We start from the raw sequence: 27,897 nt of genomic DNA, 5'->3' as shown, positions 1-27,897 counted from the left end.
CGTTTGGAGGAACAATGAGCCAGCACCCAGCCAATGTGCGCGTCTGTCTTTGTCTCCAGAGCACTTGCCCAACTGCCCGAGGCAGGTCCAGGCTTGTCTGCTGCCCGGTGTCCATCTCCTCACCAGAGCACAGGAAGGAGAGTCTGTTTGCCTTCCTCCCTTCCCATGTACAGAGGAGCAGCTGGCACAGGCCTTAGCACAGGCATGGCATGGGAATGCCCACCTCCCTCCCTCCCTCCCTCCCTCCCTCCAGCATCTTCAGGGATTTTGCCAAGGGAGCTCCGATGCTCTTCCTGGCCGGCCTTTTAGCTGCTAGCCAGGATGCCTTCACCGAACCCCTTTCCTGCCATGGGAGCTGCTCAATGAAGCAGAAACCAGACTCTGCTCTCAGACAAAATTAGTTGCATGTATTTACTTACAAACATTGTGCTGCCAAAGTTGATTTGGAAAAAAGGATAATTGGTTTTGCGTGCACAGGAAGGGAAGGAGGGAGAGGCCTTGAAGTCTTCTGAATAGAAGTGCCCCCTTTCCCCCTGGTTTCTTGGCCCCCAGCCCTTTGGCAGACCCACTTTGCCCATCCTTGCACCTCTGAGAATATGCTCACTGGTTTCAGAAAAAGCTGGACGTCCCCAGCTAACGGAGCTCTGCTTTGCCATTTGGGAATACACTATGGCGGACACCCCCAGCCTCTGCTCTCTGGCAGAGCTGCCCGCCCCTGGCAGAGGTCAGCTGCAAACCAAGGCCACTTCCGCTTCTGCTGCATCTTCTCCTTGCCTCTTGGGGCCTGCAGAGCTCATGCTTCCCACGGCTGCATCTCGGCCAGGAAGCCCTCGACAAAGCAGGTGCCGCCCTCCTCCTCAAAGGCCCAGGGGGGTCCCAGCGGTGGCTCTGTGGCTGCTTCCTCCTCCCCCCACGGTTGGCCCAGAGGCTCAGCATACAGAGTCAAGTCTTCCACCAGGGCTGTGACAGGGGGAGGGGGACCTTCTTGGCTCAGAGCACTGGCTGGCTGGTCAGCGGAGGCCAGGACCACCTCCTCGGCGGCCAGGGAGCTGAGGGCTGCCGTCAGCTCCAGGTCCTCGATGCTGCTTCCGCTGCCAACGAAGGTGTCCTCCAACACAGACGCCCAGCTGAGGTCCCCCGGCAGAGCCACCCCCTCTCTGCCCATGGAGGCCAGAGGCGAGCGGGCACCGCTCCAAGCAGCCTTGCTGGGGCCCTGGCCTGGCAGCTTACCGAGGTGGCGCTGCCGCCCAGGAAGCCGGGGCACCTGGTCCTCTTGCAGGGGGCCATGTCCCCTCCCTCGGAAGCAGCCCAGCTCTGCACCAGAGGCAGGCAAGAGGGGTGTTTCCTGAAAGGTTGGCACCCGCCTCCGCCGGAATATCCCGTCGACGAACCTGTCTGCATGCTGGGGGTTGATCCGCCAGAAGCCCCCCTTGCCAGGCTCGTCTTTCTGCCGCGCCACCTTCTGAAAGCACTTGTTCAAGGACAGGTTGTGGCGGATGGAGTTCTGCGAAGGAGACAAAAAGCCCATGGGGAGGGAGGAGGGGAAGAAGGGGAAAGAGAGGGAGGGGTGAGCAGAAGGGCATGCAGAGAGCCCTACGGGATCAGGCCAGGGGGATCCCTCTGGCGCCTCATCCTGCTCTCACAGGGGCTAGCGAGGTGCCTTTCGTGAGAAACTTGGAAGCAGTACCCGCTGCACACTACAGCCAGTGACTGGCATTGTGCCTTGGAGGCACCGATTGCCCTTCGTGGATTTGCCCAGCCTCTTTGAAAGCCATCCAAGTTGGTGGCCATCCCTGCCTCCTGTGGCAGGGAGTTCCATAGTAACTTTGTGCCCCATGGAGAATTGCTTTCTCTTCTCTTTGTCCTGAACCTCCCTGTCTTCAGTTTTGTTTCATGTCCACAAGTTCTAGCATTTGCAGGAGAGGGAGGAAAACCTTTCTCAATACACCCACTTTCTCCAAGCCGTGCCTAATGTTCTCAACAGCTGCCTCTTCCTTGCATTTCCCCCAAACTTAAAAGTCCCAAACGCTACAACCTTTCTTCCCAAGGGAGTCCCTCCGCCCCCTGGATCATTTGAGTTGCCCTTTGTCTCTTGCCCTACAAGAGAGCTCCTTGGCAGACATGATTCGTGCCCACCTGATGAATGTTCCCCCCCCACCTCCACCTGCCCAACAGAATGGGGAATGGCACCTCTGGGGCAGGGGGAGAAACTCGCTTCCCATTTTTGCAAGTCCACAATACTGATGGGAGGCCAGCTCAGTCTCCCCCTTCCCACTGGGCCTGGCTCTTCCTGCCTTTTGTCATAGGAACGCAACACTTTGCCTTTGTATGTCCTTGGTCCATTTATCTCAGTATTGTCTACCTTGACCAGCAGCAATGGCTCTCCAGGGTTTCAGGCAAGAGTCTCTCCCCTCCTCTGCCCATGGGGAATGAACCTGCTTGCAAGGCATCTGCTTGCAAGACCACCTGCTGCTCGGGCACCGCCTCACCTGCCAGCTGGGCTCTGCGTGGCGGTAGTAGCAGAAGTTCTCCGTGATCCAGGCGTAGATGGCCGAGAGAGTGAGCTTGGCTTCTGGGCTGGCCCGCATAGCCATGCTTATGAGGGTGGCGTAGGAGTAGGGGGGCTTCACCTGCCCGTTGGTCCGGTAGTCGACCACCTCTGGGGTGGGGGCAAGGGGCTGCAGGGAGGAGCTGGAGCTGGTAGGTTTGCCCATCCCTGTGGGCACTCCCATGGCCGCTGTGTCGCCCGCGGGCGGGCTGGCTGGCGCGTAGGAGCCCTGCAGGAGGCGCGGGTGGCCCAGGAGGCTGGCAGAGGAAGGTTTCTCCGGGCTGGCGGTGAGGAAGGAGAAGCCCTGCAGCCACTGCAGGTTGGTGAGGCTGTCGTCCACAGCGCCAGCCCCGCAGGATGCGCCCCAGGGCTCTGCGCCCAGCTGTTGCTGTTGCTGCTGCTGCTGCTGCTTCGGCCTTACGAGGGACATTCTCCACGGCCCGAGTCAGATGTCCTTTTCTCCTGCGCCAGGGGAGCCCTCGGATAGGCAAGGCGACGGGGGCGTTGGACGGGAAATTCTCCTGCAGGGCCAGAGACAAAGGACAAGCTGTTGCTCCGCCAGGTCCCCCGCAGGCGCATTTGGTTACACGGGCTCTATTCGCCGGGGCCTCGCCAGCCCGCCTGTGGGTTGGGGAAGCGGCTCCCTGGGGACTAGCGATCCGGTTTCGGAGGGTGCGCAGGTGGCAGCCGCCGAGGCTTCGTCTTTACATTCATTAGGGGAGTGCACAGCTCAGCTGTAACCCGACACGGCCTCTCCTCCGCCACCCTGCGCCAGAAGACCCCCGGCGGCTGCACGCCTGGCCAGCCCTGCCCGCGAAGGCTGCTGCTGCTGCTGCTGCCCTCCTTGCGCCCGCCTGCGGGACTCGGAGACCAACTCCAGCGCGGCTCGCAGGATGCTGGGTTTTTAAATCCGCCGCGTCCTCTGGTGCCACCTGCGTGGGGCAGTGCCCCCCCTTGCTCCTTCCTCCACCAGTCTCTCTGCTTCTGAGGAGCGAGCACCCTTGCCCGGGAGTACCCAGACAGCTGCCACCCATGCGCAAGAAACGCCCTCGGAACCAGGGAGCAGCGTGAAGTTGGGGCGGTGGGAGCAAGGTCAGGAAGGGGGACTTTTACCAAGGAGGTGTCCCGGGCTGAATGGAAGGAGCACCTAGCTGGTCGGAAAATTAGAAGAGAGATGGACGGGGGCAGCGTTATCAGCCATGAGGTTTATACGTTCCTCTCTAGCCCAACCACCTCCCAATTTTGGGGTGCATCTCCTGTGCAAGGGCTTCGGGCAAAACTCTGAAAAGACAACCCCCCCCCTTAAGTTCCAGGTGCCCCCTCCCCTCCAAGCGCCTACCTGCTGCCCCGCAGCAACAGGCGAGGTGTGGGCCGTCTTCTGCGAGTACCAGGGGAGAGTGACGCGTCCGGCTGGCTCTTTGCAAGCGATTGAAAGAAGCAACCTGTTCAGGCTGCCACCCCCCACCCCAAGCCCCACATTTCATTGGCTGTCGAGGCCACCTTTTGTCTCACGCGCCGCCACCTTGCGAAAGCTGCTGCGCTGCAGGAAGAAAAGGAGGCAGTTTGTTACTCGCAATATCACCAGGTCCTGGAAAGTTTTTGGGGTCCCCAAAGTGGCTCCCAGGAGGCTTAAGAAGCAGCTGCCGGCAGCCCGTCTGCCTTGTAAAGCCTCCTTTTGGCTGCCTGGTCCGACTTCTGCCCCAGAGGGCTCTTCCTGGCACCGCTGGGGCCAAGGGGAGCTTGGAACATCGGGAGGGCAGCAGTTTCGGGGGTGGGACAGAGGCGTTCATGGGGCATGGCGCACACACAGCAGAGGCAGCCTTTTTGCCTTCACAGGCCTCCCCGGCACGGCCTCCATCCATGGCATCTGTCCTGGGTACCTAAAAGCAGATTGCATATGTAAACCGCAACACACGGTTCAACTATGGAATTCACTGCCTCAGGAGGCCACCTTGGATGGCTTCAAAAGAGGATGGAGGAAACTCATGGAGGAGAGAGCTGTTGGTGGCTCCTGAATCCCAGTTGCTGGAAACCACAGGAGCGGAGAGGGCTCTTGTGCTGCAATTCTGCTTGCAGGTTTCCCATTGTACACCATGAATGGCATCTCTTTGGCACGGGCTAGAGCTCAACTTCGAGTCTACCAAGTGGCAATGGCGACGGCGAAGAGGACCTTCTTCACCGTTTTCATTGCATCTGCATAAAACAGCAGCAGGAGACTCTTCCAGGTGGTTCGCAATCTATCGGAACCACCTTCATCATCGGGGCCTGATAGGGACCCCAAGATCTCCTGCAATGCTTTTGTAAAGTTTTTTTTGAAGATAATGTCACTCAGATTCGGAAGGAGGTAGACTCCACCGTGGGAGCAGGGCCGGGGCGGGAGAGTGCTAGAGCGCTGTCTAGTCATGTTTCATGGGATCAATTCCAATCTGTTAACTCCGAGGATGTAAAATAAAAAAATTCCTTCAGTAGCACCTTAAAGACCAACTAAGTTTTTATTTTGGTATGAGCTTTCGTGTGCATGCACACTTCGTCATATACACTGAAACAGAATCAACCAGATATCGGATTCTTATCTCATTATGCATGATCTAGCTTTCTTTTGTGCCTCATTATGCATGATCTAGCTCTCTTTTGTGCCTTGCTCCCCCCCCCCCCGCAGGACCAATTGCATTAATCAGCAGTCGTTAACAGCCATCAACAGGTTCACCTCTCCTATCAGCCCATCACCCATTCCCACCCCCCCACCACCACCCCCTGAATATAAATAAGGGTCTGGTTGATTCTGTTTCAGTGTATCTGACGAAGTGTGCATGCACACGAAAGCTCATGCCAAAATAAAAACTTAGTTGGTCTTTAAGGTGCTACTGAAGGAATTTTTTTATTTTGCTTCGACTCAGACCAACACGGCTACCTACCTGTAACTCCGAGGATGTGGACAGGCCGCTTGGACGAGTGAAACCAACCACCTGTTTCCTTGATCCTTGCCCATCCTGGCTAATAAAAGTGAGCCGGGAAGGGCTGGGCGATGGGCTCCGCAGGGTGGTGAATGCTTCCCTCTACGAGGGAGCCTTCCCAGACCCATTGAAAGAGGTGGTCATTAAACCGCTTCTTAAAAAAACATCTTTAGACCCGGCCAATATGGCCAACTATTGCCCAGTCTCAAATCTACCATTCCTGGGCAAGGTGATTGAGCGGGTGGTTGCTGAACAACTCCAAGCACGTCTGGAAGAAGCGGACCATTTTGATCCCTTCCAATCGGGACTCAGGCCTCACCGTGGGACTGAAACTGCCTTGGTCGCGCTGGCTGATTATCTCCGGTGAGCTAGGGACAAAGGTGAGAGCTGTTTCCTAGTTCTGCTGGATCTCTCAGCGGCCTTTAACACCATCGACCATAATATCCTTCTGGACCATCTAGAGGGGTTGGGAGCTGGGGGCACTGTCATACAGTGGTTCCGCTCCTTCCTCCTGGGCCAGGTTCAGAAAGTGGTTGGGGGTTGAGTGTTCAGACCCCTGGGCACTCACTTGTGGGGTGCCTCAGGGTTCTGGTCTCTCCCCCATGCTTTTTAATATCTATATGAAGCCACTGGGAGAGATAATCAGGGGGTTTGGGCTGGGTGTTCACCAGTATGCAGATGACACCCAGCTCTACCCTTTTTAAAAATCAGAACCAGTGGAGGCAGTGAAGGTATTGTGTGAGTGCCTGGAGGCGGTTGGAGGATGGATGGCGGCTAATGGATTGAAGTTGAATCCTGACAAGACAGAAGTACTGTTTTTGGGGGACAGGAAGCGGGCAGGTGTGGAGGACTTCCTGGTCTTGAATGGGGTAACTGTGCCCCTGAAGGACCAGGTGAGCAGCCTGGGAGTCTTGGACTCACAGCTGTCCATGGAGGTGCAGGTCAGTTCTGTGTCCAGGGCGGCTGTCTACCAGCTCCATCTGGTACGCAGGATGAGACCCTACCTGCCTGTGCACTGTCTCGCCATAATCGTGCATGCTCTGGTTACCTCCCGCTTGGACTACTACAATGTGCTCTATGTGGGGCTACCTTTGAAGGTGACCTGGAAACTGCAACTAATCTAGAATGTGACAGCTAGACTGGTGACTGGGAGTGGCCGCCGGGACCACATAACACCGGTCCTGAGAGATCTACACTGGCTCCCAGTACGTTTCCGAGCACAATTCAAAGTGTTGGTGCTGACCTTTAAAGCCCTAAACGGCCTCAGTTCAGTATACCTGAAGGAGCGTCTCCACCCCCACCATTCAGCCCGGACACTGAGATCCCGCACTGAGGGCCTTCTGGCGGTTCCCTCATTGAGAGAAGTAAGGCTACAGGGAACCAGACAGAGGGCCTTCTCGGTAGTGGCACCCACCCTGTGGAACGCCCTCCCAGCAGATGTCAAGGCAAGAAGTAACAATTTTACTTTCAGAAGACAACTGAAGGCGGCCCTGTTTAGGGAAGTTTTTAATGTTTGATGCTGTACTGTTTTTAATATTCGGTTGGAAGCCACCCAGAGTGGCTGGGGAAACCCAGCCAGATGGGTGGAGTAGAAATAATAAATTATTATTATTATTATTATTATTATTATTATTATTATTATTATTATTATTATTATGAAAGCAGGTGGCACTGCACCGGAAGGGCCACCGGCCTGATCCAGGACTCTTCTGATGTTCTTAAAGGTTACTTTTCCAGCCAGGACCCCGATGGACCTTAAAACAGGGCTCCTGCGCACAGTCAACTCATTCCTCTTTCCTCTGCGAGTTCATTCCATTCATTCATTAAACTTGTCACCCAATTATAATATTGATATGTCAACGTGGGGGAGGACTTTGGAAAGGAGATTTAAAATTTACAGCATGCTACGCATTAAAAAGAAAACTACATGAAGATGTTGTAGAGATGCTATTTGACGCCTAGCAAGCTGACAGAAATGTACAAATTTAAATCCAAGATATGCTGGAAGTGTAAAGAGAAAGAGGGGACTTTTCCACATGTGGTGATTCTGTAAGGTTGCAAAAGCCATATGGAAAATTGTTTATAATGATTGGGGGGGGGGAGTTTAAAATAACTTTTGTTAAAAAAGCAGCTTTCCTTTTAGGTATCCTTGGAGAAGGGGTGCCGAAAGGTAAGGGGGAAAAAACTATGTATGCTATCACGGCTGCCCGAATGATATATGCACAAAACTGGAAAGAGGAGCTGATCCCAAAACAAGACGATTGGCAGCTAAAACTGATGAAATACGCAGAGATGGTCGAAACTTACTGGAAGACTAAGATATCAGGATGATAAACTCTTTGTAGCAGAATGGGGGGGAATGTATTGGACATAGGAAAACAAACTGTAAACAACTAAAAACATTAGCAGGATTGATATAAACAGGAGCCATAAGGATTACAAGGGAATTAAAAAGGATAAATGGGTAAAAAGGATAAATTAAGATATGCAGTAAGAATTTGATAGAAAAATAAGAAACCGCAGGAGGGAGGGAAGTAGCAGGAAAAATCACTGGGTTTGTGTGTGATTTATATTTATTGTTTAATATTGTAAAATAAAATAAACTTGTTACTCAAAGGGTTCCTAAGCAGCATAATGACACTTTATTCACCACATTATGTCCCTTAAAGTCGTGTTTATATGATTTATTAAAAACAACAGAGACAAACTGGGCCGGAGCTAAGCTGCTCCCTCCGCTCAGTCGTGTCGCCAGCCGGCCCGGGAGGGGAAGGCAGCACTCTGCACATGCCTAGGACATCCTCGCCCGCTCCCTGCCGCTGAACGGACCACATTTCCCAAGAGGCGCAGCATCAGGGGCGAGTCCCCGTCTAGCTCCGCCCCATCGAGTCTCGAGGCGGAGCCGCTGTGAGGCGAGCAGCCTCTCCATTGGACCATTGGACCGAATGGCTGCCCGTCCGCTACGCCGATGGGCGTGGCCGAGCGGAGGCCCCTGAGGCGCTCCGTCTGGGCCCCGGATGGAGCCACTCCTGCCACGCCGTGCTCTATGCCCCGCATCCCGGCATGCTCTTCGGCCGCATCCCGCTGCGCTACGCCGTCCTGGGGAGGGGCTTCCAGAGGGGCGTGGCGTGTGGGGGCGAGGGCAGGGATGCCACGTGCTCACTTTCCCACGTGGGAGGCCAGCCAAGCGGGCAGAGAGGCGCCTGACCATCCTTTGTGGCTCCTCCTACCGTATTATTATTATTATGGTTATGGTTACAGTATTATTATTTTATCCCCAGTGCTTTTTTCCTGGGGGTACACATACCCCTAAACATTTTGTGAATCTAAGTTTGGCTTCATTGAGGGGCAGTATTTCAATCTGTGTAGGAAAATGAGAGTAGCCCTAAACATTTTTAAAGAAAAAAAGCACTGGTTATTCCCTTCATCAAGAGACCACAGGGCGGATTATTTTTATTATTATATATTTACGCTCTGCCAACAGGAACTCAAGACAGCCTACAGATAAAACACAAAAATACATAATAAAATCATAGTAAATGAGGGCAGAAAGACAAATCAGAGACTCACATCACTGTGTGCAGAACTGGGGCAAGACCGCCTGAGCATAATCTTGGCCCATCTGCACCTAGCCCAATTCAAAGTACTGCTTTTGAACTATAAAGCCTATTAAGTGGCTCAGGACAATACCCGAAGGACTGCCTCTCCCTATATGAACCAATGCTGTGGTTACCGTCTGAGGCCCTTCATGTTCCTCTGTGAGGTCTGGAGCAGGGGTTTCCAAACTAAGGCCCGTGGACCGGCCCCCTGCTGAAAAAGTTTGCTGATCCCTGGAGGGTGGCAACACAAGAACACACCTTTTTAGCAGTGGCTTCCCATTTGTGGGACACTCTCCCCAGGGAGGTTTGCCTGGCACCTTCATTGCTTATTTTTAGGCGCCAGGCAAAAATGTTTCTCTTCAGCCAGGACTTGGGCTGATTGTGTTTCTGTGCGCTCTGGCACTCATCACAGTCCTCTGTACACTGCTGTCACCATCTGCAGTGATCATGGAACCCAAGAAAGTAAAATCTCTCACTGCCTCCATTTCTTCCCCTTCTATTTGCCAGGAGGTGATGGGACCAGTGGCCATGATCTTGGTTTTTTTGATGTTGAGCTTCAGACCATATTTTGCGCTCTCCTCTTTCACCCTCATCAAAAGGTTCTTTAATTCCTCCTCACTTTCTGCCATCAAGGTTGTGTCATCTGCATACCTGAGGTTGCTGATATTTCTTCTGGATTAATATTCTACAACCTTGTAAATGTGTCTGTGGGAAGGGGATTTTTTTTGTTTTGTTGTTTCTTAACTCTCTATTTGTGCTTTTCTCTCTCGTTTTTTTCCTTATGAACTGCCCCGAGTTCTTTTGATGAAGGTTGGCATATAAATCTAATAAGTAAATAATAAACAATCAAGCAACCAAAGACCTGATTAGAAACCAAAGACCTGGTTGAAGAGGAACATTTTCGGCTGGCACTTATATATATATATGCAACAAAGGGGCCAGGGAAGCCTCGTAAGGAAAAACATTCCACAAATGGATGCACAATTAACATGCTCCTTCTCTTCCTCCTTGTGTTGCAGATGCAGTTCAATGGCCAGCTGGGCTTCCCTGGAGGGTCTGTGGACCGACGGTTCTGGTCACTGGAGGATGGCCTGAACCAGGTGCTGGGTTTGGGTTTGGGAGGTGTGCGTCTGATGGAAGCTAACTACCTGGCTTCACACACCACGGAGGGCCCCCAGCGCAAAGTAGCCCACTTGTATGCCAAGCAGCTGACCTTGCTGGAGCTACATGCTGTCGAGATCAGTGCCGTGCACTCGCGGGAACATTGACTGGAGGTGGGGCTCCGGGGGTTGACAGCAGCACAGAGGGCAGGTTGAGGTTCTGTCCACACCAGGCGAAGAATATTGGAGGGGACAAAGAGTTAATGGGGTGGCAGAGCTTGATAGGGCTTCCCCTGGGTGGGGGCTTTCACTTGGTGGCCTTAACCTCAGGGCAAAGGGCATTCCTTAATCTTATGAGCAGTAAGGTTTCAGACTGCATTGCAATATACAGGTTTTCCTAGTGCAGAGAGGAAAAAGAGCTCTTTGCTGACCATTTTTTGTGGGAAGGTGTACGAGGCACAAGCAGTTTGGCGTTAGTGGAGGGCTTGGTGTGGGTCACGGCAAGGGGGGGGGGAATGTGGGAATCAGAGACCAGGGAAAGGCAAGTTGCACCATAGAATTAGGAACTTGGAGGAAGCATGACTGTGGGCGAAGGTGGGCTGCATAGCATGGTGGTATTTCATTTGCCCGTGCTGTTGCAGGTGATGGGAATGGTTTGAGTGCCCCTGTACACCCAGAAAGATCGCAAGGGGGGCCTCTGCCTTTCTTCCTGGGGAATTCCTTTGTCAGAACAGCCAAGTTCCAGCTCCTTTATGCCTTGAAAGTCTTGAACATGGTACCTGTGGAGAAGGCCTTCCTTAGAAGCTGCCTCAGCCCCCCCCCCAACCACTCTAGCATTGTCTCCTGCCACCTTTTGGACCAACTGTCAGGCAGGTGCCATCTTGGCAAGCGGCAGACAAAGTGTAGCCTCTGCAGCAGGAGGAGCTGCTCTGAGTTGTTTAGGGACTGAGTGAGGAGGGCCGAAGATGGGGAGACACCTTCTTGCTCAGGCAACCCAAAGCCCTCTGGCAGGCTCTGTCCTGGGGAGATGTTCCACTTGGTGCCCTGTGGACTGCTGGTGCTGGCCATTGGATTTATTTATTTTAAAAGCCTGTTTGTGGAAAGGCCTCTGAGGTCAGGATGGGGTTTTTGGTTCCTACTTTTAACACTGCACTTCAGGATGTGTGTGTGTGTGATAGCTTTGAGTCGATTTTGCTGCTGTGTCACAGCAAAGCCTTTCCTAGACTGTACTAGCTCAAAGGTGTGGGATTCCTTTCCCCTGCACCAAGTATTCATTCTCCAAGTATTACGGTAATATTTGCTTCAGAAGGAAATGACTTCAGCTCGTTCCAAAAGGGCTCCCTTTCATACAAAGCTGTTTGACTTTGTTAGCCCACCAGTCAGTCAGTCAGTCAGTCAGTCAGTCAGTCAGTCAGTCTACTTCACAGCTGCCTACTGTGACTTGCAGTGGCTCAAGAGTCTTGGCTGGGGCCTGGACCTGTGATCTTAGCTGTGCTAAGGCTACGGGTGGATCTTTCTCCACCCTAAGCACAGACCAGCTCCAGCAACAGACACTGCCTCTTGCTGTTAATTTCTCCCCTTTCAGCTGCTGTGTTGCCTGGCCTTGCCCTGTGCATAGGGAGACATAGGCAAATGCCACAGGGTGCCGCCGGGGTGCAGTAGCACAGAGTAGCACAAGTCTTGGTGTGTGCTTCTGAAAAAGCTCTTCCGCCCCAACAGTCTGGCTTCATGGGCCAGAGCCCTGAGGGACAGAGGCAGAAGACCACACTGTTGTGCAATGGTTAAAAACAAGACAGGAGAATCGCAAACAAAACAAACTCTTTTAATCAAAGACATTTAAAGTGACTGGCTGACCTTTGCTCTTCAATAAATAAGGGTTGTGGCAAACACCACCATCTTCTCAAAGGGGGCAGGCCCACAGCTGAGGCCTTTTGTTTCCTTTTCCTGAAGCCATCTGTTTAGAAGTAGTGTGCACACACAAAGGCAAGCAGGCAGGCAGGCAGGCATACAAGAGCCACAAAGAGCTCAGACAAGGAGTATACAAAACCATGAAAAGAAAACCAAAATACACATGGAAACAATAACAGCTCAGGACATTCTCAGGCAAAAGGGAAGTTTCAAAATGAAACAAAAACCCACCACAACACACACTTAAAAGAAAATCACACACAATGATTGTTATTTAAATGGACTTTCCTACATCCAAGCTTGGGGGCTCTTGGAGGACATGACACCCTCCCTGCCTTTTATGCAAAGGGCAGCATTGCCAGTGCAATCAATCCAGGGGGCAAGGAAGCACCCAAAGTGTCAGCTGAGCCTGCCTCTTAATTTGAGAGCCAAAGCTCTGGAAGATCTCTGCCCTCCGCAGCATAATGGGGGTTCTTGATCGTTACTGGAAGGCAGGTAACATTTTATCAAGCCCTAAATGGCAGGAAGGACCACGGAAGCTTTGCCAAACCCAGCGCCACTGTGGCGTACACCAGCACCCAAAATGCTAAACCTGTTGAGGATGGGAAACTGGAACACAACAGTTCCTCATGAGCCAGGTGACCAGACATAGTGGAGGGGTTCTGTGTCTGCCCTTCCTCTTAAAAAGGCAGCTCTTTCCCCCGAAGCCATACACAGGTAGGGAGCACCTGCCTAGGCTTCTGAATCCTCCTGATTAGACAAACAGCAACATGATGGAAGAGGAAACCTAAGAGTTGTTTTACTCCTTAAAATCTAAAAGTGCAAGTCTCAGAACAGAGCTGAGCATGCAGTCAGATTAAGCCAATATTGGGGGAAGGGACCCCTTTGGGGCAGGGGAGACCGTCGGCCCTCCATCATCTGCTGGACACTGCAATATCCCAGCACCTTCCTGCTGCAAATGCGGTGAGATCTATATTGCTTTCTAATTCCAACTGGAAATTCAGGCCTGCTGCTTCATCAAGCTTTGTATCATCTCAACTGGGTGGTAAACAAATGGGCATTCTGGAAGGGAGGGAAGAGGCACCTGGTCATGCAGGGGCCTCCTAGCCCAGAAGAGTTCTGGGCTCCCACAGCAGCGTAGTTAAGAAGAGGAGCTCGCTGGCCCTGTCCCAAGGGTCCACTCGGATCTGGCAACTCTTCCCAGAAGATGACAGCAGAGGGACAGGCTGTCTGCCCTGCATCCAGCACACCTTGACTTCATTGCAGTCATATAGTGGGGAGATGCTGCCTGAGAATCAGAGAAGTCACAACCCTGTCGGTGCTGCTCTCTGCAAAGCACTCCTTCTCCAGAGAGGTGCTGTGCACAAGAGCCAGGCACCTTATCCTACTGGCCTGTAGAGCAGCCATACTGGATAGCTGTGGCACAAAGCCCAGATGGGGCGGGGCAGGGCAGGGCAGTTGTGCCCCCCCCCCCCACGCTTGAGGGACCAGAGGTCTACACCATGCACCTTTGGGCAGCAGAGCCAGTGGTTAATAGCTAAATGGGGAACGGGAGTCGTGTGCAAAACGTGGCAAACAAAAAGCATCCATTGAAGGCCCCCAGGGTGCCTCAACAGACAGCAGGAACCGAAGGTGAGACTTCTGCCTTGCAGCAAAGCAAGCGTCTCCTCTGAACGTCCTCAGCCCTGGCTGCAACCTGATGGGGAGACCCATTTCCACAATGACACCTTGGGACACTGGGGAAACCGACAGGCAAGCACTTCAGGCTCCCACGAGAAGATTCAGCAAGGGAGGAAGTGAAGGGCCCCCGAGTTTCCACAGCAAGATGAATTCCTCAAGTCAGATCTCCCCACACCTTCACAGCATCTACAGGTCTTGAGTTCTAGCTCAGTCTACAGGCAGAATATACACTATATACACAGTGTATGTTGAGAAATACACACCCACCCACCCATATCCCTATGAAACAGCCAATCCAAGATGCTTCATTAAAAACCACCCCCAGGCCAAGGAAGCCCTCGTGAGAGGGGAAGCGATGGAGCTCTGGGCTTCCCAGCAGCCGGCAAAAATAGAAGTGCAGCTTATGAAGCCACAACTTTTACACCAAAGAAGTGAAAAACCACCTCGGGCTTCTCTGCTCCTAGTCACAGCATCAGGAAAAAATCAACACAGTCTTCCATTCTTTTCTGCAAGGTCCATCCTCACCCCAAGCAGAGGGCTTGGAGCACACCTGGCATCTCTCGGGCAGCTGCTGAACAACTGGCTGGGGGATGAACAGCTGCTCACCTACAGCGCAGGAGGAGCATCTACGGGAGAACCATGACTTTCGACCTGCAAACTCTTCTTTCAAGCCCTGGGCCAACATGGGAAACGAGAGCCCAGCAAGATGAGAAAACCTGCCAAGTCTTGGCTAGTTCACAGAGGGGCATCCAGGTTCATGGGATGGATCAGCGAGCAAAGCCGTTGTCCATTTCATCATGGAGAGAAGGACCTGCCTACAAGAGAACCACTGTTCAGAACCATCAAAAAACAAGTATTGTGCCACATTCAAGGTGGAGCCTGCACCACTTCTAATGCACTTGCACCTTAATTTTAAATTTTACTAAAGAGAGCATACAACAGTGGGTGCCAGGGTGGTCTCCACCTTTTGCTCCCAGCCCAAGGAGCACCCACAGGGCAGGGAAATGGCATGGCCAGGCTGCAGCTTACCTTAGAATCACATTGTCCGGCTGTATTCAATGCCACTCTTTGCTGAAATGCCCGACCACGGCAAGAGACTGCAGAGGAGGCTCTGGGCTTGGCGGTAGATCCTCTGGGGAATTGTGCAGGGGCTCAGACTGGCCAAGGTCGATCCGATGTGCTGGAGATAGTCAGTGCACTGCCGTTAAGGAGCCCCAACAATGAAGACTGAGACAGCTGAAATGGCCAAGCCAAAGAGGAAGAAGAAGAAGAAGCAAGTGCCATCGCTGCTGCTCTCTCTGGGACGACTCTCAGCATTCCATTTTTCGAAGAGGGAACGAGCACACAAGCGGCTGGACAGCACTGCGGGTGTCAGCTCAGTGGCACGGCAGACCCAAGCCCACAGAGCACCACTATGAGCAAGCTCTAATTTGCATCTTAGAGCAAGACACTTGGGCGGCAGGCCAAGTGCTTTGGGAAATATTGCTTCCCATGGAGAGAGGGTCCATCGCCTGCAAACTCTAATGTGCTCTGGGTCCCCACCCCAGGACACTGGGGTTGCTCAGGGTGCCTCATGGGAGCAGCATAAATATATCCATGTAAGGTGCAATGTGATTATAATTTAGATTTTGTGCCTCTCAAGGCCAAGAGACTTGGGCCCCACTAAGAGGCAATCCATAACCACAGTCTTACAAGGCAAAACATGAGCACACCAGGCAATTATTACTTGACACTAGACACAGAAAGGTGGCAGCTCCACAAGGGTAGGAATTCTTTCCCCTGCAAATTATCAAAATATGAGAATGAAGTCTATTCTGGAAGTGGTGCAAGGGCCAGGAGAGGAAGCAAATACGCAGCAATTTAACTTCTTTCAATATACAGCATCTTGCATTGCACTGGACATTTTGTCCCAGGTACAATGTCTATGTTAAGAGAGTTGCACTTGGTTGCAGCAGTGGCCAGACCCCCCCTAGCAGTGCCAGCCTGGCTCTGGGTAGGAGGAAGGGGCTCTCGCGGTGCCCTGAGCTGCCAAGCACCAGTCCCTGACCTCTGCTCATGCAACGCGGTGCATGGCTTCTCAAAACACCACAGACCAGATGAGCAGCATCCCGCAGCTTGCCAGACCACCAGCAAAGGATATAAGATTGTCCACGGAGGGTGCCCACCGTTGATGTACAGAACGTAAGTGAAGCCATCTTTGAGGACGCCTCTTATGGAGTAATAGTAGGGCAGGTAATGGTGCTGCTTAAAGTCTCTGTTTTCATAGAAGTTTATAGCAGTGTTGTTAGTGGTGAGGACATGCAGGTAGATGGCTTTGCAGTGGTCCTGGGCAGTCGTTGATATGTGATCTTTCAAGCTTTCAAGTAAGAGAGAACCTGCCACAGAAGGGAAAGCGTTAGAAGCAACAAACGTGGCCAACCCACTATCCATGCAGCTTTCGCTGCTGCTTTGCTGTGACTGAGTATTAGCTGCAGTAACATGCCCTTACTCTGAAACAAGGGCTCCCCCTGCCTTGTACCCCCTCCCCGCTAGTACTGGAACAGGAATGCTTCCATCTCTTAATTTTTGGACTACTTAGCAGAAGCAACACATTGCACAATGTTGCCAAGTGACCCTGGCCAGTGGACATGGGTAGCCTGGCAAGGAGCTTGTCAGGTTAATCACAGCTTGAAACATATACTCTGGGGTGAGGATGAATGACCACTTATGTCCATTAAGGGGCAGGCTTTCTGCAGTTTTCAAACACAGGCTTGGAGCTGTGCTGCAGTGAAGACCATGACAAGGGCTGTGCCACTTCTGCCTGACAAGGCTTCCACACCACATTTCCTGGCATCTTCAGCTAAGACTGGGGGGGGATTTTCCAATTGCAGTATGAAAGTGTCACAAGCACCTCAGTTTTTAGTTAAAAGGGGAGGCACATTTCCAGCTCCCATGTTTGTAAGGCTAGGCTTCAAAGCATGCAGGCAAAGAATGACAAACTCTCAGAAGCCACAGGGAGGCAGGTGGTAGCTGGGGGGTCCTGCCTCAGGGGGGCACATGGGATTCCTTGCCCCCAGACATGGAGAGCACAAAGTAGCAACACTCCTAGTCCAGAAATGTGAATTCCCTTCTTTTTCAAGTGCAGAGGAGTATAAACAGATGTGAAAGCTCTTGTGCTTGCTATGCAATTACACAGCCTTTCTTTGGGTTTTGTTTGATGGACTACAGCAGTGCAAAGTATTTAAAGTGCAATCCTATGTATGTCTACTCAGAATTAGGTCCCACTGTGTTCAATAAGGCTTACTTCCAAGGCAACTAGGCATATGAGATTGCAAGCTAAGATACTCTTACCTATGCCATGCTTTCGAAATTCTTTTACCACTCCTAAGCTTAAAATGTAAGCAACCTGAGTATCCACCGGGAAACTGGAAGCTAAAATGTCACCATCCTAAAGGGGGGGAAAAACAAACCACAACAGAAAGGCATTTGCACAACATACAAAGATACAGAACCCATTTTTCTGGCATGCTTCGTGCTATTTGCCGAGCTGCCTCTTTGCCAATCCAGCCACCTTCACTTGGCATGGAAGTTGGATGGAGGCAATGAAAGATTTGGAGCAGTTACACACACACACACAGGGAGGGGAGGGGAGCCAAATGGAAATTGGCAGGTGGTAAATAAGAACATGGGAATTGAAACTGTAGTCTATGGAGAGGGGCAGAGAACAGTCAAAATAAAATTGAGAAAGTCCCTACCCAACACCACTGGAAATCCCTTTCAAGCCCCGGGATCTCTTGCCTGTGGCCCTCCAGGTGTTAATGGACTGCAACTCCCATCAGCCCCCCAAGCATGGCCAATGGCTGGGGATGACGGAAACAACAGTCAACATTTGGAGAGCCCTAGGTCCCCCACCCATCCTTTAGCAGTGCGGGACTGAAACCATGAAAGGCAGCTAGCTTGCTGTCCCATTATAAAGACAAGCGTGGACTCCATGATGCAAGCCTCAGTTGCTCAATGGCTGGTGGGTAGGCAAGGGCTGTGCACCTGTTCCCTCTCTCATACCTCTTTGTGCACTTTTGTTCGACTCTTGATCTCAGCTACTATCATTCCCACAATAGAGCCTCGGTAAGTGGCTGCCAGGGAAAAAAACTTCTTGTTGGAGGTGATGTCCCGATACCATGAGTCAGGGTACCTGGGAGGAAAGGTACAGCAATGAGGGAAGAACCCAACAGATCTCATACGAGCCACAGCACATGTGCAGTGGAAAGATTCTCCCTGCTGTTTCTTCACATGGAAAATTTCCCATTTCTAAACATAGAATTGAACAGTTTGAAGGGACCCCGAATTTCATTTTAAAAACCCACTAACATACAGATAGATGGATACAATACCAGTCAAGCTGGGTAGTTGCAAAGTTGTATTTAACTTGTTTTCTAGTTACTTTCCCTAGAAAGCACAGATTAATATAAATAGGATGTTAATAGCATTCAGAGTTTGTTTACAATTTAAAGGGGGGGGGACAGTGATGTGAGGAAGTGTCTGCTATTAACAGTCATTTGTGGGGAGAGCCTTGAGGGCAAGGTAGTGAAGCCTGGAGGGTCAACATCTGGGGCCAAAGCTCGAGGTTCCCCACCCCTGGGTCTAGATGGCCTTTGATTGACAGTTTTCTCATTTTATGATCACCTGCCCCAGCATAACAACAGGACCTCTGAGTTGACAGTGTCAGCTCTGGCTGTGGTTACACCTGCCAGTTCACAAAATTCAAGGAGGCAGATTCCCTTCCTCTTCCTCCCCCCACAAGCAAATCCATTGTAGGAGCCCAGGCTGCAACATACTCTATTGGGAACCAATCACCGCAGAGCTGCTTGACTGTGTCTATGTCATCATGGCAGAGAAGACGAAGGTAGATCTCACTAAGTGCAGTTGGAGGCACCTCCTCTGTCATTCACACCTGAAAAAGAAAAGAAAGAAAACTGTCATGGATGCTTTAGCTGAGATTCCTGCATAGCAGGGGGTTGGACTGGCTGACTCTTGGGAGTCCCTTCCACCTCAACAATTCTACAATTCTATGATCACATTCTATAAAAATACAGTGGAAAATACATTACCAAAGGTAACGTAACTTTCAGGTTGTGAACGCAGCAAACCCGGGTTTTGCTGCGTGCGCATGCGCAAAAGCAGCACCTCTCCTTACGGAATTTTCAGGGTGCGTACGGACCCCTGGAACAAATTACATTCGTATCCAGAGGGTCCACTGTAATATAAAATAATCATCAAAATGACTGGCTCGCTTTGAAAATATTCAAACTGTCAGCATAAAAAGATATTCAATAAGCATCTGAAAATTTATCCTACCTCTGCAAAGACCTCCGACATCCTAATGCTATAGATCTAAGCCCATTTTGCAATGTCCGCCTCCACCCCTCCCCCCCCAGCTGAAGGAGGCCTGCAACTGGTCTTGAGCTGTCTGCTTCCTATTCACTTCCTATGAGCTGGAGAGCTTTGACAAATGATGCACTCCAGGAAATTCAATCAATCAATAACAAATTCAAGAGCTTCAGAACAAAATAAGGATAAAACATTCACTTTATAGACTTCATGAAATAAAATACATATTAATTAAATTAATATTTTAAAACGATATATCAATTTTCAATTAGGATCCCCTGGTCCTCTCCACAGTGGCCCAATCTCTCTGCATAAACCGAGCACAAAAACTCAGCCACCACTAAAGTAACTCCATCATTATTATCCGACAGTAACCCCTGAATAGTTGGCAATGCAGCGATCGATGCATCCACCTGCAAAGCACCCAGCAATCGCCTTCTCGCATTAATACCATAATTGCAGGAAAAGAAAATGTGGCCCAATGTATCAGGTTCATTCTTCCCGCATTTACATAAACGTTCGGCTTTTGGGAGAGCTAGATATCTTCCTTTTAACACTCCAGGAAATTAAACTGAAAAGCAAACAAGTTTGCTTGGTTTGAATAGAGCAGGTGCCGGGAACCTTTGACCTTCCAGATGGTGCTGAACTACAACTTCCATTAGCCCCAGAAAGCATGGCAAATGGCCAGGAATGATGGGAGTTCCCCAAACTTGGAGAGGAACATGATTAGATCACTTAAAAAAAAAAATGTCTGCCTGAGCAACGAACAAGGTACAAAGGACAGGTCTGTGTGTACACATTCTTCACATGATAAAATGAAAGCTTCTGTTGGGGCTAAATTGGAGGTGGGTGGGTATCTCGCTGCTACATATAAGCATTGTAATGCACTGTGTACACCAAAGGCAACCTAGATGTTCCCAACACCAAACAGGAAGAGCAAAGCATTCTCTCTTTGCCAGGTGTATGTTTACCTGCTGCCGACAAGCCAAATCCAATGACCCTGACTGGGAAATTCAAAAGGCCCAGTCTGCCTAGGGAAATGCTACTACTGCCAGCTCTACACAGACACAAGAAGGGAAATGTCAGTGCTGCTAATCTTTATTCAGTTCCAGGAACATCTCTGATGTTAACTCAACTGCTGCACCATCTGTTACCAATTTATTTTAATCTAAAGCCCTCTACCAGTGTAAATGTAATCCAAGCAACAATTTTGTGTAATGAATTCAGCAGAACTTGTTGTTGTTTAGTCGTTTAGTCGTGTCCGACTCTTCGTGACCCCATGGACCAGAGCACGCCAGGCACTCCTGTCTTCCACTGCCTCCTGCAGTTTGGTCAAACTCATGTTCGTAGCTTCGAGAACACTGTCCAACCATCTCGTCCTCTGTCGTCCCCTTCTCCTAGTGCCCTCAATCTTTCCCAACATCAGGGTCTTTTCCAGGGAGTCTTCTCTTCTCATGAGGTGGCCAAAGTATTGGAGCCTCAGCTTCACGATCTGTCCTTCCAGGGAGCACTCAGGGCTGATTTCCTTCAGAATGGAGAGGTTTGATCCTCTTGCAGTCCATGGGACTCAGCAGAACTTACTTCGAAGTAAACATGCGGAGGGTCAGAAAATATAGTTCTCTTATATGTCTTTAGTGGGGCTACTTTCATGCACAGGATCACACTCCATGGCAGAAGTAAATCAGACTGACAGGCATCAGTAATATGGTTTGAGAGGAACATATGGCTCAAACCCTCCTCCTGCTCAAATTAGTAAGTAGGGAGGGGAGTTGATGAGTGGAAGATCTAGCCTTGGGATGGACAGTCCAATTTGATAACATTTGCCTTTTTTAAGGGCCACAGGACTACTTCTTCTTCTTCTTCTTCTTCTTCTTCTTCTTCTTCTTCTTCTTCTTCTTCTTCTTCTTCTTCTTCTTCTTCTTCTTCTTCTTCTTCTTCTTCTTCTTCTTCTTCTTCTTCTTCTTCTTCTTCTTCTTCTCCATATTTATTAATTGCCTAACAATTCCAAAATGTAGTGCACAGACTAAAAACAAAGACAGTCCCAGCCTACAGACTTACAACCTGAAAACACCACACAGAAGGAAAAAGAGATGAGGAGGGAAACGCAAAAGCAAAACCCCGTCACCAGCTGTTAAAGCTAAGAGTTCTTAAAATGACAGACTTTAACGGAAGGAAATAGTTCAGGCAGGTAAAGTGCAGAACACAGCTGACTTCTCAGCTGAGCTGAAGGAGGTGGCCCTGGTACCCACCTGTCAGATTACTTCCTCTGCTACAGCAGGAATTCTGGCTAAAACCTTTGTCTGGGAAGCAGGAAGACTACCCGGACTCAAAGCAGCAGGAAGCAGAGAGGCACAAACTGCCAGCTTACCTTCCAGAAGAGGCCAACAGCCAGAGGGGCCAGAACTAGTGCAATGTCAAGCAGACTCTCCCTTCCTTGCCCAAACTGCCTCCAAGCAGCAGGACGACAGCAGCCCTAAGGTTGCACACCTTTCTTAAGAATCACCAGGGATTACCCCTGCCCAAGTAGAATCCAGCACTCCCAATTAAGCCAGCTACTACCCAAAACCTTTCAGTAGCTTCTAGGTCCTCTTAATAACACAAAGGAGGCAGGCTCACGGCAGTTTATTATTAGCGTTGCTCTAAAACTGGGTCAAAACACCATGTGCTTTGCATTTTGCAAAGAAAACACCAGCAGATGGAAAATATCACCATAGGGACTTTGCTTCCTGCAAGACGGCTGAGTCTTTTGGGGTCTCGTCACAGCAGTTCAGACGGCTACCAGACAAAAAGGGATGAAAATCAACAGCAATATGAGAAGACATTTGGATAATACTGAATATTTTTGGACCATACACAGCACTTAAGAATTACGAATTAGGATTATGTGATAACTCCTCCCCAAGCAGATTATGTGATAACTCCTCCCTTCAGCCACCCAAAGTAAGTCCTGCTGACTCGCGCTGCACTTGCGAATGCCCTCTTCCCATGTCCAGAAAAACTTCTACTGTCATCCTGTCTTCACTTTCCAGAAAAAAAACACATTCCTTTAATTTCACATTTGGCAGCTTTCCAGTCTTGGAAGAGGTCAAGCTTTTAACTGACTTCCTAAAAAGCTTTTGAAGAGCTCCCTTCAGAATTTCCAGTGGCCTGTTTGGAAATGATGAATATTTCTTATTCTTCGTCTGTTATGGACTCTTATGGCTCTCCCATGCCTAGATAGCACTGGTCCCAGCGGTTTTGCCCTTGCCCCGCTGCTTTCCCCTCGAAAGCTGCTCTTTAGCAAATGTCAACCTGGGGAAAACCCACTAGATATCAGGTTTCCCTGGGGGGCAACAGTGGGGCAAAGGCAAGTCTCCAGCACATGGAAAAACACTGACCCAACAAGCTGCTCACTCTCAGCATTTCAGGTAAAGGGCCTGTTGCTTTTTCCATTAAGAGTGGTATCTTTGCATCCTCCTTGTGAGCCTCATCCCATTGTTGGTTGCTACCACATCTTATGGCCATGAACTGTAAAGGTTAACTATGTACAAAAATGAAGTCTTTGATATATTTGAAACTGTTCATATCCATTTCTTTGGATACTCTCTAAATCCGTTTTTCTCCTGTTCCCTCACACCAAGCCAGGTGTGATTCTTATGCACTTTATATTTCCTTCTACCCGTAGAAAGCTCTCTCCCCAGCAGCATAGGGTTCTTCCAACCAACAACCAAGGCAGAGGTTCGGAAACTCTCTTGCTATCAACAAGCACAACCCAGTCATATTATAAAAAAAAAAAACCCGATAAGAGATGCAAAATAGCTTTTTAGTGACAGGCATACTAATCATTCAAGGTCCAAAGTTCAAGTTAGAAATAAGAACCAGGTTTTTAATTATTTAAAACAGAGATGGCAATTAATCACAAGGATAGAATACCAGCAGGTACAGCAAAACTATTATCACATTAGCATCTCCCTGTCAAAACCTAATGGCTTCCATGGGAGAGGAATAACACAAATCAGTGAACCCAGACAGAAGCAGCATAAATCCAATGAAATACAGCGGAACCTTGGTTCTCGAACTTAATCCGTTCCAGGAGTCTGACTCCCGGAACGGTTCAAAAACCAAGGCATGGCTTCCGACTGGCTGCAGGAGCTTCCTGCACTCAATCAGAAGCCGTGGAAGCTGCATTGGATGTTCGGCTTCCGAAAAACATTTGCAAACCGGAACACTTCTGGGTTTGTGACATTCGGGAGCCAAGCCATTCGGAGACCAAGGTACTACTGTACCGAAAAACAGCTTCATTGTTGAGAGCAGTACCAGCTAGAGGCCTGGTGTGGGGACTCAGACTAGATCAAGGGCCTCTCCCCTCCCACTAAAAGGGAGACTTATAGGTTATCACCTCGGCCATACCAACAGCCCATTGTTTTAGCAATGTCACTAAATAACTCCTGCTGCAACCCATTCCTCTGGTGCCTTAGGTGGACAGCAGGAGTCTAGTTTCCCCCTCATCAGTAAAAATGTAATGGATCAAAAAGAGCAATGGAGAAAAATAGATATATTTTAAAAAAGAGCAATGGAAGAACAAGGTGGTCCCATTTAGAGAACAGGCATCCTCTTTAGGCAAGGACTTCCTTACTTCCTGACACTCGACCTTGTTCTTACAAGTTTCAGATCCATCCAAGAATTTGTTCATCTCATATTAAATTTTTTAAAAATATCGCAACACGAACCAACAAAATGACAAAGAGTTTGCCAAGTCAAGACAAGCTCTGAGGTCAGAAATGCCTACCTAATTTATTTCAGAGTATACACAGAGCTTAAACAGAGTTTAAGAATTTCCCAGGAAAAACAACAACCAATAAACACAATTCTGGGAAACTGTTACACTTCAGGACTCCAATGCAGAATTATCAGCTCCATCAAGGACTTCTGTTCTTGAGATTCTTTGGAAGATGCTACAACCATTCAACAGGCTTAAGTGGCAACATGCCCTTGGTTGCTTTCATCATCAGCATCTTGCTCATCTAGGTCAGACATCCCCAGACTTCGGCCCTCCAGATGTTTTGGACTACAATTCCCATCATCCCTGACCACTGGTCCTCTTAGCTAGGAATCATGGGAGTTGTAGGCCAAAATATCTGGAGGGCCGCGGTTTGGGGATGCCTGCTGGCTCTTGAAAGGGTTCGCGTAGCATTAATGGGGAGGACTATTCCACACCATTAAAGGGGAGGAGGCAATCACTGCAAGCATCAGAGTCCAAGGTCAGGGTGTGACTTCAGTCTAGCCCTGGAGGATTAATGCTGCACCTCATACTCTAAAAGGAAATGGGAGCATCAGCTCAACCCCAGGGTGTGCCATAGCTGCCAAGTTATCCCTTTTTTAAAGGGATTTTCCCTTATGCTGAATAGGCTTCCTCGCGAGAAAAGGGTAAACTTGGCAGCTATGGGGTGTGTCATGTTTATAGAAGTGCCACCAGTCTTAGGAGGACGCAGAAAACTTTGCTAGCAATCAACCACTTGCATTTCAAGCCCTTCAAGGACACTTCCAAAAGGCAGAGAAGACTTGGCATCCTGCTTTACCTTCTGAGCCAAGTGCAGCCATGACCTTTACCATTCCCAGCATAGCCACAGGTATGCTCTCCATCACACTTTATGCTACTCTCACATAAAGTCCTTTGTTTCCTCTGTGCATGGGCGTACCCAGGATCAAAACTAGGGGGGGGCAAGGGGAGGGGCCAAGGCACGGAAGGGGAGGGGCCACAAAGTGGGCGGGGAAAGTGCAGTCAGAGGCGCCGGGCTGATGGGCAGAGGCGGAGCACAGCCCGACAGAGCGCGACCTCCCTCCAGCTGGGAGATTGAGAGGGAGATTGAGAGAGAGAGAGAAAGAGAGATCTGGAACCGCGCAGACGCCCCTCTCTCCTTGCGACCCTGTTCTCAGCAACTGCCGACCCCTGCACGGTTTTGCATGCGGGCAGATGATGGAGCCAAGCTCCTCCTGCTGCCTCGCGATGGCCCAATCGAAAAGACCCTGGCCAAAGGCGGGTGCCTTTGTCACAGAGAGGAAAGCTGGGGAGGCGCCGGCAATAGTGCAGCCGCCGCTGCGCCAGGAAAGGGGGCAGCAAGACAGGAGTTCGCCAGGGCAGGAAGGCCCCCCTGCCGTGCTCCCTGGTTCCCCGCCGTGCATGGCTTTGCCTGAGGGCGTGACGGGGAGCTGGAGGGAGAGCGCGGCGCGACGGGCGGGAATGGTGAACTCGCGCTCCGCTGGGCTGTGCCCCTCCCTAGAAGCAGGGCTGGTGGGCGGAGACAGAGCCCAGCCCAGCCCAGCGGAGCGTGAGTTTGGCGTTCCCGCCCGCCGTGCCGCGCTCTCTGGTTCCCCGTCGCGCTTGGCCTTGCCTGAGGGCGCGGAGGGGAGCTGGAGGGAGGGCGCAGCACGGCGGGCGGGAACGCCAAACTCACGCTCCGCCGGGCTGTGCCCCTCCCTAGAAGCAGGGCTGGTGGGCGGAGGCGGAGCCCAGCGGAGCGCGAGTTCGGCGTTCCCGCCCACCGCGCCGCGCTCCCTGGTTCCCCGCCGCGCTTGGCCTTGCCTGGGGGGGGGGGGAGCTGGCTTCTAGAGTAGGGCAGCTGCCCTAACTTGCCCCGCGGTGGGTACGCCCTTGCCTCTGTGCCTGCTTGTTGTCATCCCAAATGGCAAATGTTCCCATTTTTCTCTTCTGATGCACTTCACAGGAGGCCTGCCTGTTTCAGGCTTCCTTGCAATGAAAAATGTAAAGAATGAAGATGATGTCTTCACCCAAAGAAATCTGCCTGGGAAACAAAACACTCACGGTTCCTATACCCATTCTTTTGGAACTGTGACTCAGATCTTTCATTGGAATGCAAAACAACATCCCACACATTCCATCTCTCTCTCTCTCATACACACACACAAAAAAGCAAACCTAAATGCTATTTTCAGCTTTAAAATATCAACATATTCCAAAGAGGCATTAGGAGCAACCCAGTATAGATACAGCCCCTGCCCTGGCTCACCTGCAGCAATATTAGGACTAGTCTTGACTTGATCTTATTTTTGGGCTGCTGTAAAGTCCAACTGCTAAGAGTCCAGGGTCAAGAAATCCTGTGAAAAGTGGTGAAGACACTATTACACACATCTCACCTCCCTTTTCTCCTTACTACTTTGAAAGAATCAAAACCATACCTTTATTCAAATATGGATTCCAGAGCAGTAATCAGAAAAAATCAGAATATCAATAGAGTATTAACAATAAAATATATTCAAACAAATCCTGAGAGTTAACAGACCAAAACTACTCAACAAGGTAAAGCAATAACACTAAATACAGTACAGCCCTGTGATGTAATGGTTAACAGCACCGGACAAGGACCTGGGAGATCAGAGTTCACAGGAAACACACAATTAGGTCTTATGGCAGAATCAAATGGAAGCAACAAGCTTCCCCAGGAGCCCCAAGTAAATTATGTTTACTCCATCCCCAAGTAAATTATGTTTTCAGGATGGTTAGTTTTTTATGGTGACTGTTGTGGCTCATTGAATGTTTGTTGCATTGCCTCAGCTGCTGTGACTGTTTGAAAAAGTGGCACGGAACTCATTCAAACAAATAAATTAAACTTCTTATCTCATGGTGACTTTGGGGAGGGGGCAAGGTCAAGAGAGAGGGAAGTGAGATGCCTCCTCAGGAATGCCAGACCAGTGTTAACCTGAGAGGACCTGCCAGGGGTAGGGAGGGTTTCCTTTGCAATCCTGGCAACTGCTTGCTCTGTACTGACAGGGGGGCCTGGGCAGTTGCTTACGCATTAATGCCTCCCACTAAGCAGGTTGCATCTGCTTCTTAGAATGGGTGTGCTTTTATTTTTTATCTTAATGTATTTCTATTAAAGATTTATTGGTTTACAAAAGTTCGTGCAATGTCTCTTTTTTCAAGTTACATTTTCTACAGATCAGTTTCATTTGTTGAGACATTAGTGTTACATTAGGAAGAAAAGGGGGGGGGGGGAAGAGGTGGAGTGGTGAGTAGGGTGGCGAGGTTTCTATTTACTTAACGTGTGGGGTTTTGTGTCCGCGAGAACGGGTGCGCATTTAATGTATTATTTCAATGGGCTTCTAAGATGCATTTATTTACGTGGGGTTTTGTTTATTTGGGTTTTCTACTTGGTGGCAAGTTGCTCTGAGTTGCCTTTGGCGAGAAAAAGCTAATAATAATAATAATAATAATAATAATAATAATAATAATAATACTGTGTGTGTCGTGAGCGTGAGCGTGCGCGCGCTGCTTACAGTACTTGGCTTTAAAGCTGCGACCTTCGGGTGAAGGGCGGGGAATCCATCCTAGCAAGCGCTCTTGGGCTCTGCCGGCGGCCACCCCGAAGGGCCCGAGGGCTTCGCGGGGCTGCCGGCGCGGGAGGGGCCTTGCTCTTCGGAGCGCGGAGGCGGCTCCTCCGAAGGGAAAGGCCGGGCTGCCTCCTCCTCCTCCTGGCCTGGGCCTCTCGCGCCGCCTCGCCCACGTTCCTCCCCTGAAGCAGCGCGTCTCTCCCCGAAGCGGCCCGGCGCCCGCTCAGCGCGACGTACCTGAGGAGGGGCGGCGGCTGCCCCAGCTCCAGGCCGGAGGCGGCGTCCGGACGCGGCTCGCTTAGTTCATCCCGGGCGAGGAGGGCGAGGGCGGCGGAGACCGAGCGCGGCTGGGAGCGGATATCTCAGCGGCGGCGGCAGCTGCGCCAGGCCCTCCTCGCAAGAACGCGGCGCCCCAT

At 50.6% G+C, this 27,897-nt stretch overlaps 3 protein-coding genes across 7 annotated transcripts; 1 reads left to right on the top strand and 2 right to left on the bottom strand.

Annotated features, from left to right (window-relative positions):
- Positions 1-260: 260 nt before the first annotated feature.
- Positions 261-4,135, bottom strand: LOC118092907 (forkhead box protein J1-B-like). The gene is made up of 3 exons (XM_035131582.2): positions 3,888-4,135; positions 2,490-3,069; positions 261-1,504 (listed from the first exon to the last, which is right to left on the bottom strand). The coding sequence occupies exons 2-3, from the start codon at positions 2,976-2,978 to the stop codon at positions 794-796; spliced, it is 1,200 nt and encodes a 399-aa protein (XP_034987473.2). The 5' UTR covers positions 2,979-3,069; positions 3,888-4,135; the 3' UTR covers positions 261-793.
- NUDT16L1 (nudix hydrolase 16 like 1) lies at positions 2,998-14,429 on the top strand. Its single transcript, XM_060282420.1, is given in 6 exon segments — positions 2,998-3,171; positions 8,374-8,622; positions 10,118-10,372; positions 10,840-10,893; positions 10,896-11,071; positions 14,300-14,429. Coding segments are annotated over 6 exon segments (1,038 nt in total).
- NAA60 (N-alpha-acetyltransferase 60, NatF catalytic subunit) lies at positions 12,005-27,881 on the bottom strand. 5 transcript variants are annotated; one of them, XM_035132214.2, is made up of 7 exons: positions 27,719-27,874; positions 18,601-18,716; positions 17,828-17,957; positions 17,117-17,213; positions 15,927-16,161; positions 14,816-14,979; positions 12,005-14,601 (listed from the first exon to the last, which is right to left on the bottom strand). In XM_035132214.2, the coding sequence occupies exons 2-6, from the start codon at positions 18,708-18,710 to the stop codon at positions 14,823-14,825; spliced, it is 729 nt and encodes a 242-aa protein (XP_034988105.2). In that variant the 5' UTR covers positions 18,711-18,716; positions 27,719-27,874; the 3' UTR covers positions 12,005-14,601; positions 14,816-14,822. The 5 variants fall into 5 exon arrangements, with proteins under 5 accessions (XP_034988105.2, XP_034988102.2, XP_034988100.2 ...); XM_035132211.2 differs by lacking the exons at positions 12,005-14,601; positions 14,816-14,979 and adding an exon at positions 26,161-26,248 and having other exon boundaries at positions 14,986-16,161; positions 27,719-27,881; XM_035132209.2 differs by lacking the exons at positions 12,005-14,601; positions 14,816-14,979 and having other exon boundaries at positions 14,986-16,161; positions 27,719-27,880.
- Positions 27,882-27,897: the final 16 nt, after the last annotated feature.

Source organism: Zootoca vivipara, chromosome 14 (genome assembly GCF_963506605.1).
Source record: "Zootoca vivipara chromosome 14, rZooViv1.1, whole genome shotgun sequence".
NCBI classification, from domain to species: domain Eukaryota; kingdom Metazoa; phylum Chordata; class Lepidosauria; order Squamata; family Lacertidae; genus Zootoca; species Zootoca vivipara.
This window is presented reverse-complemented; position numbering and strand designations above follow the sequence as displayed.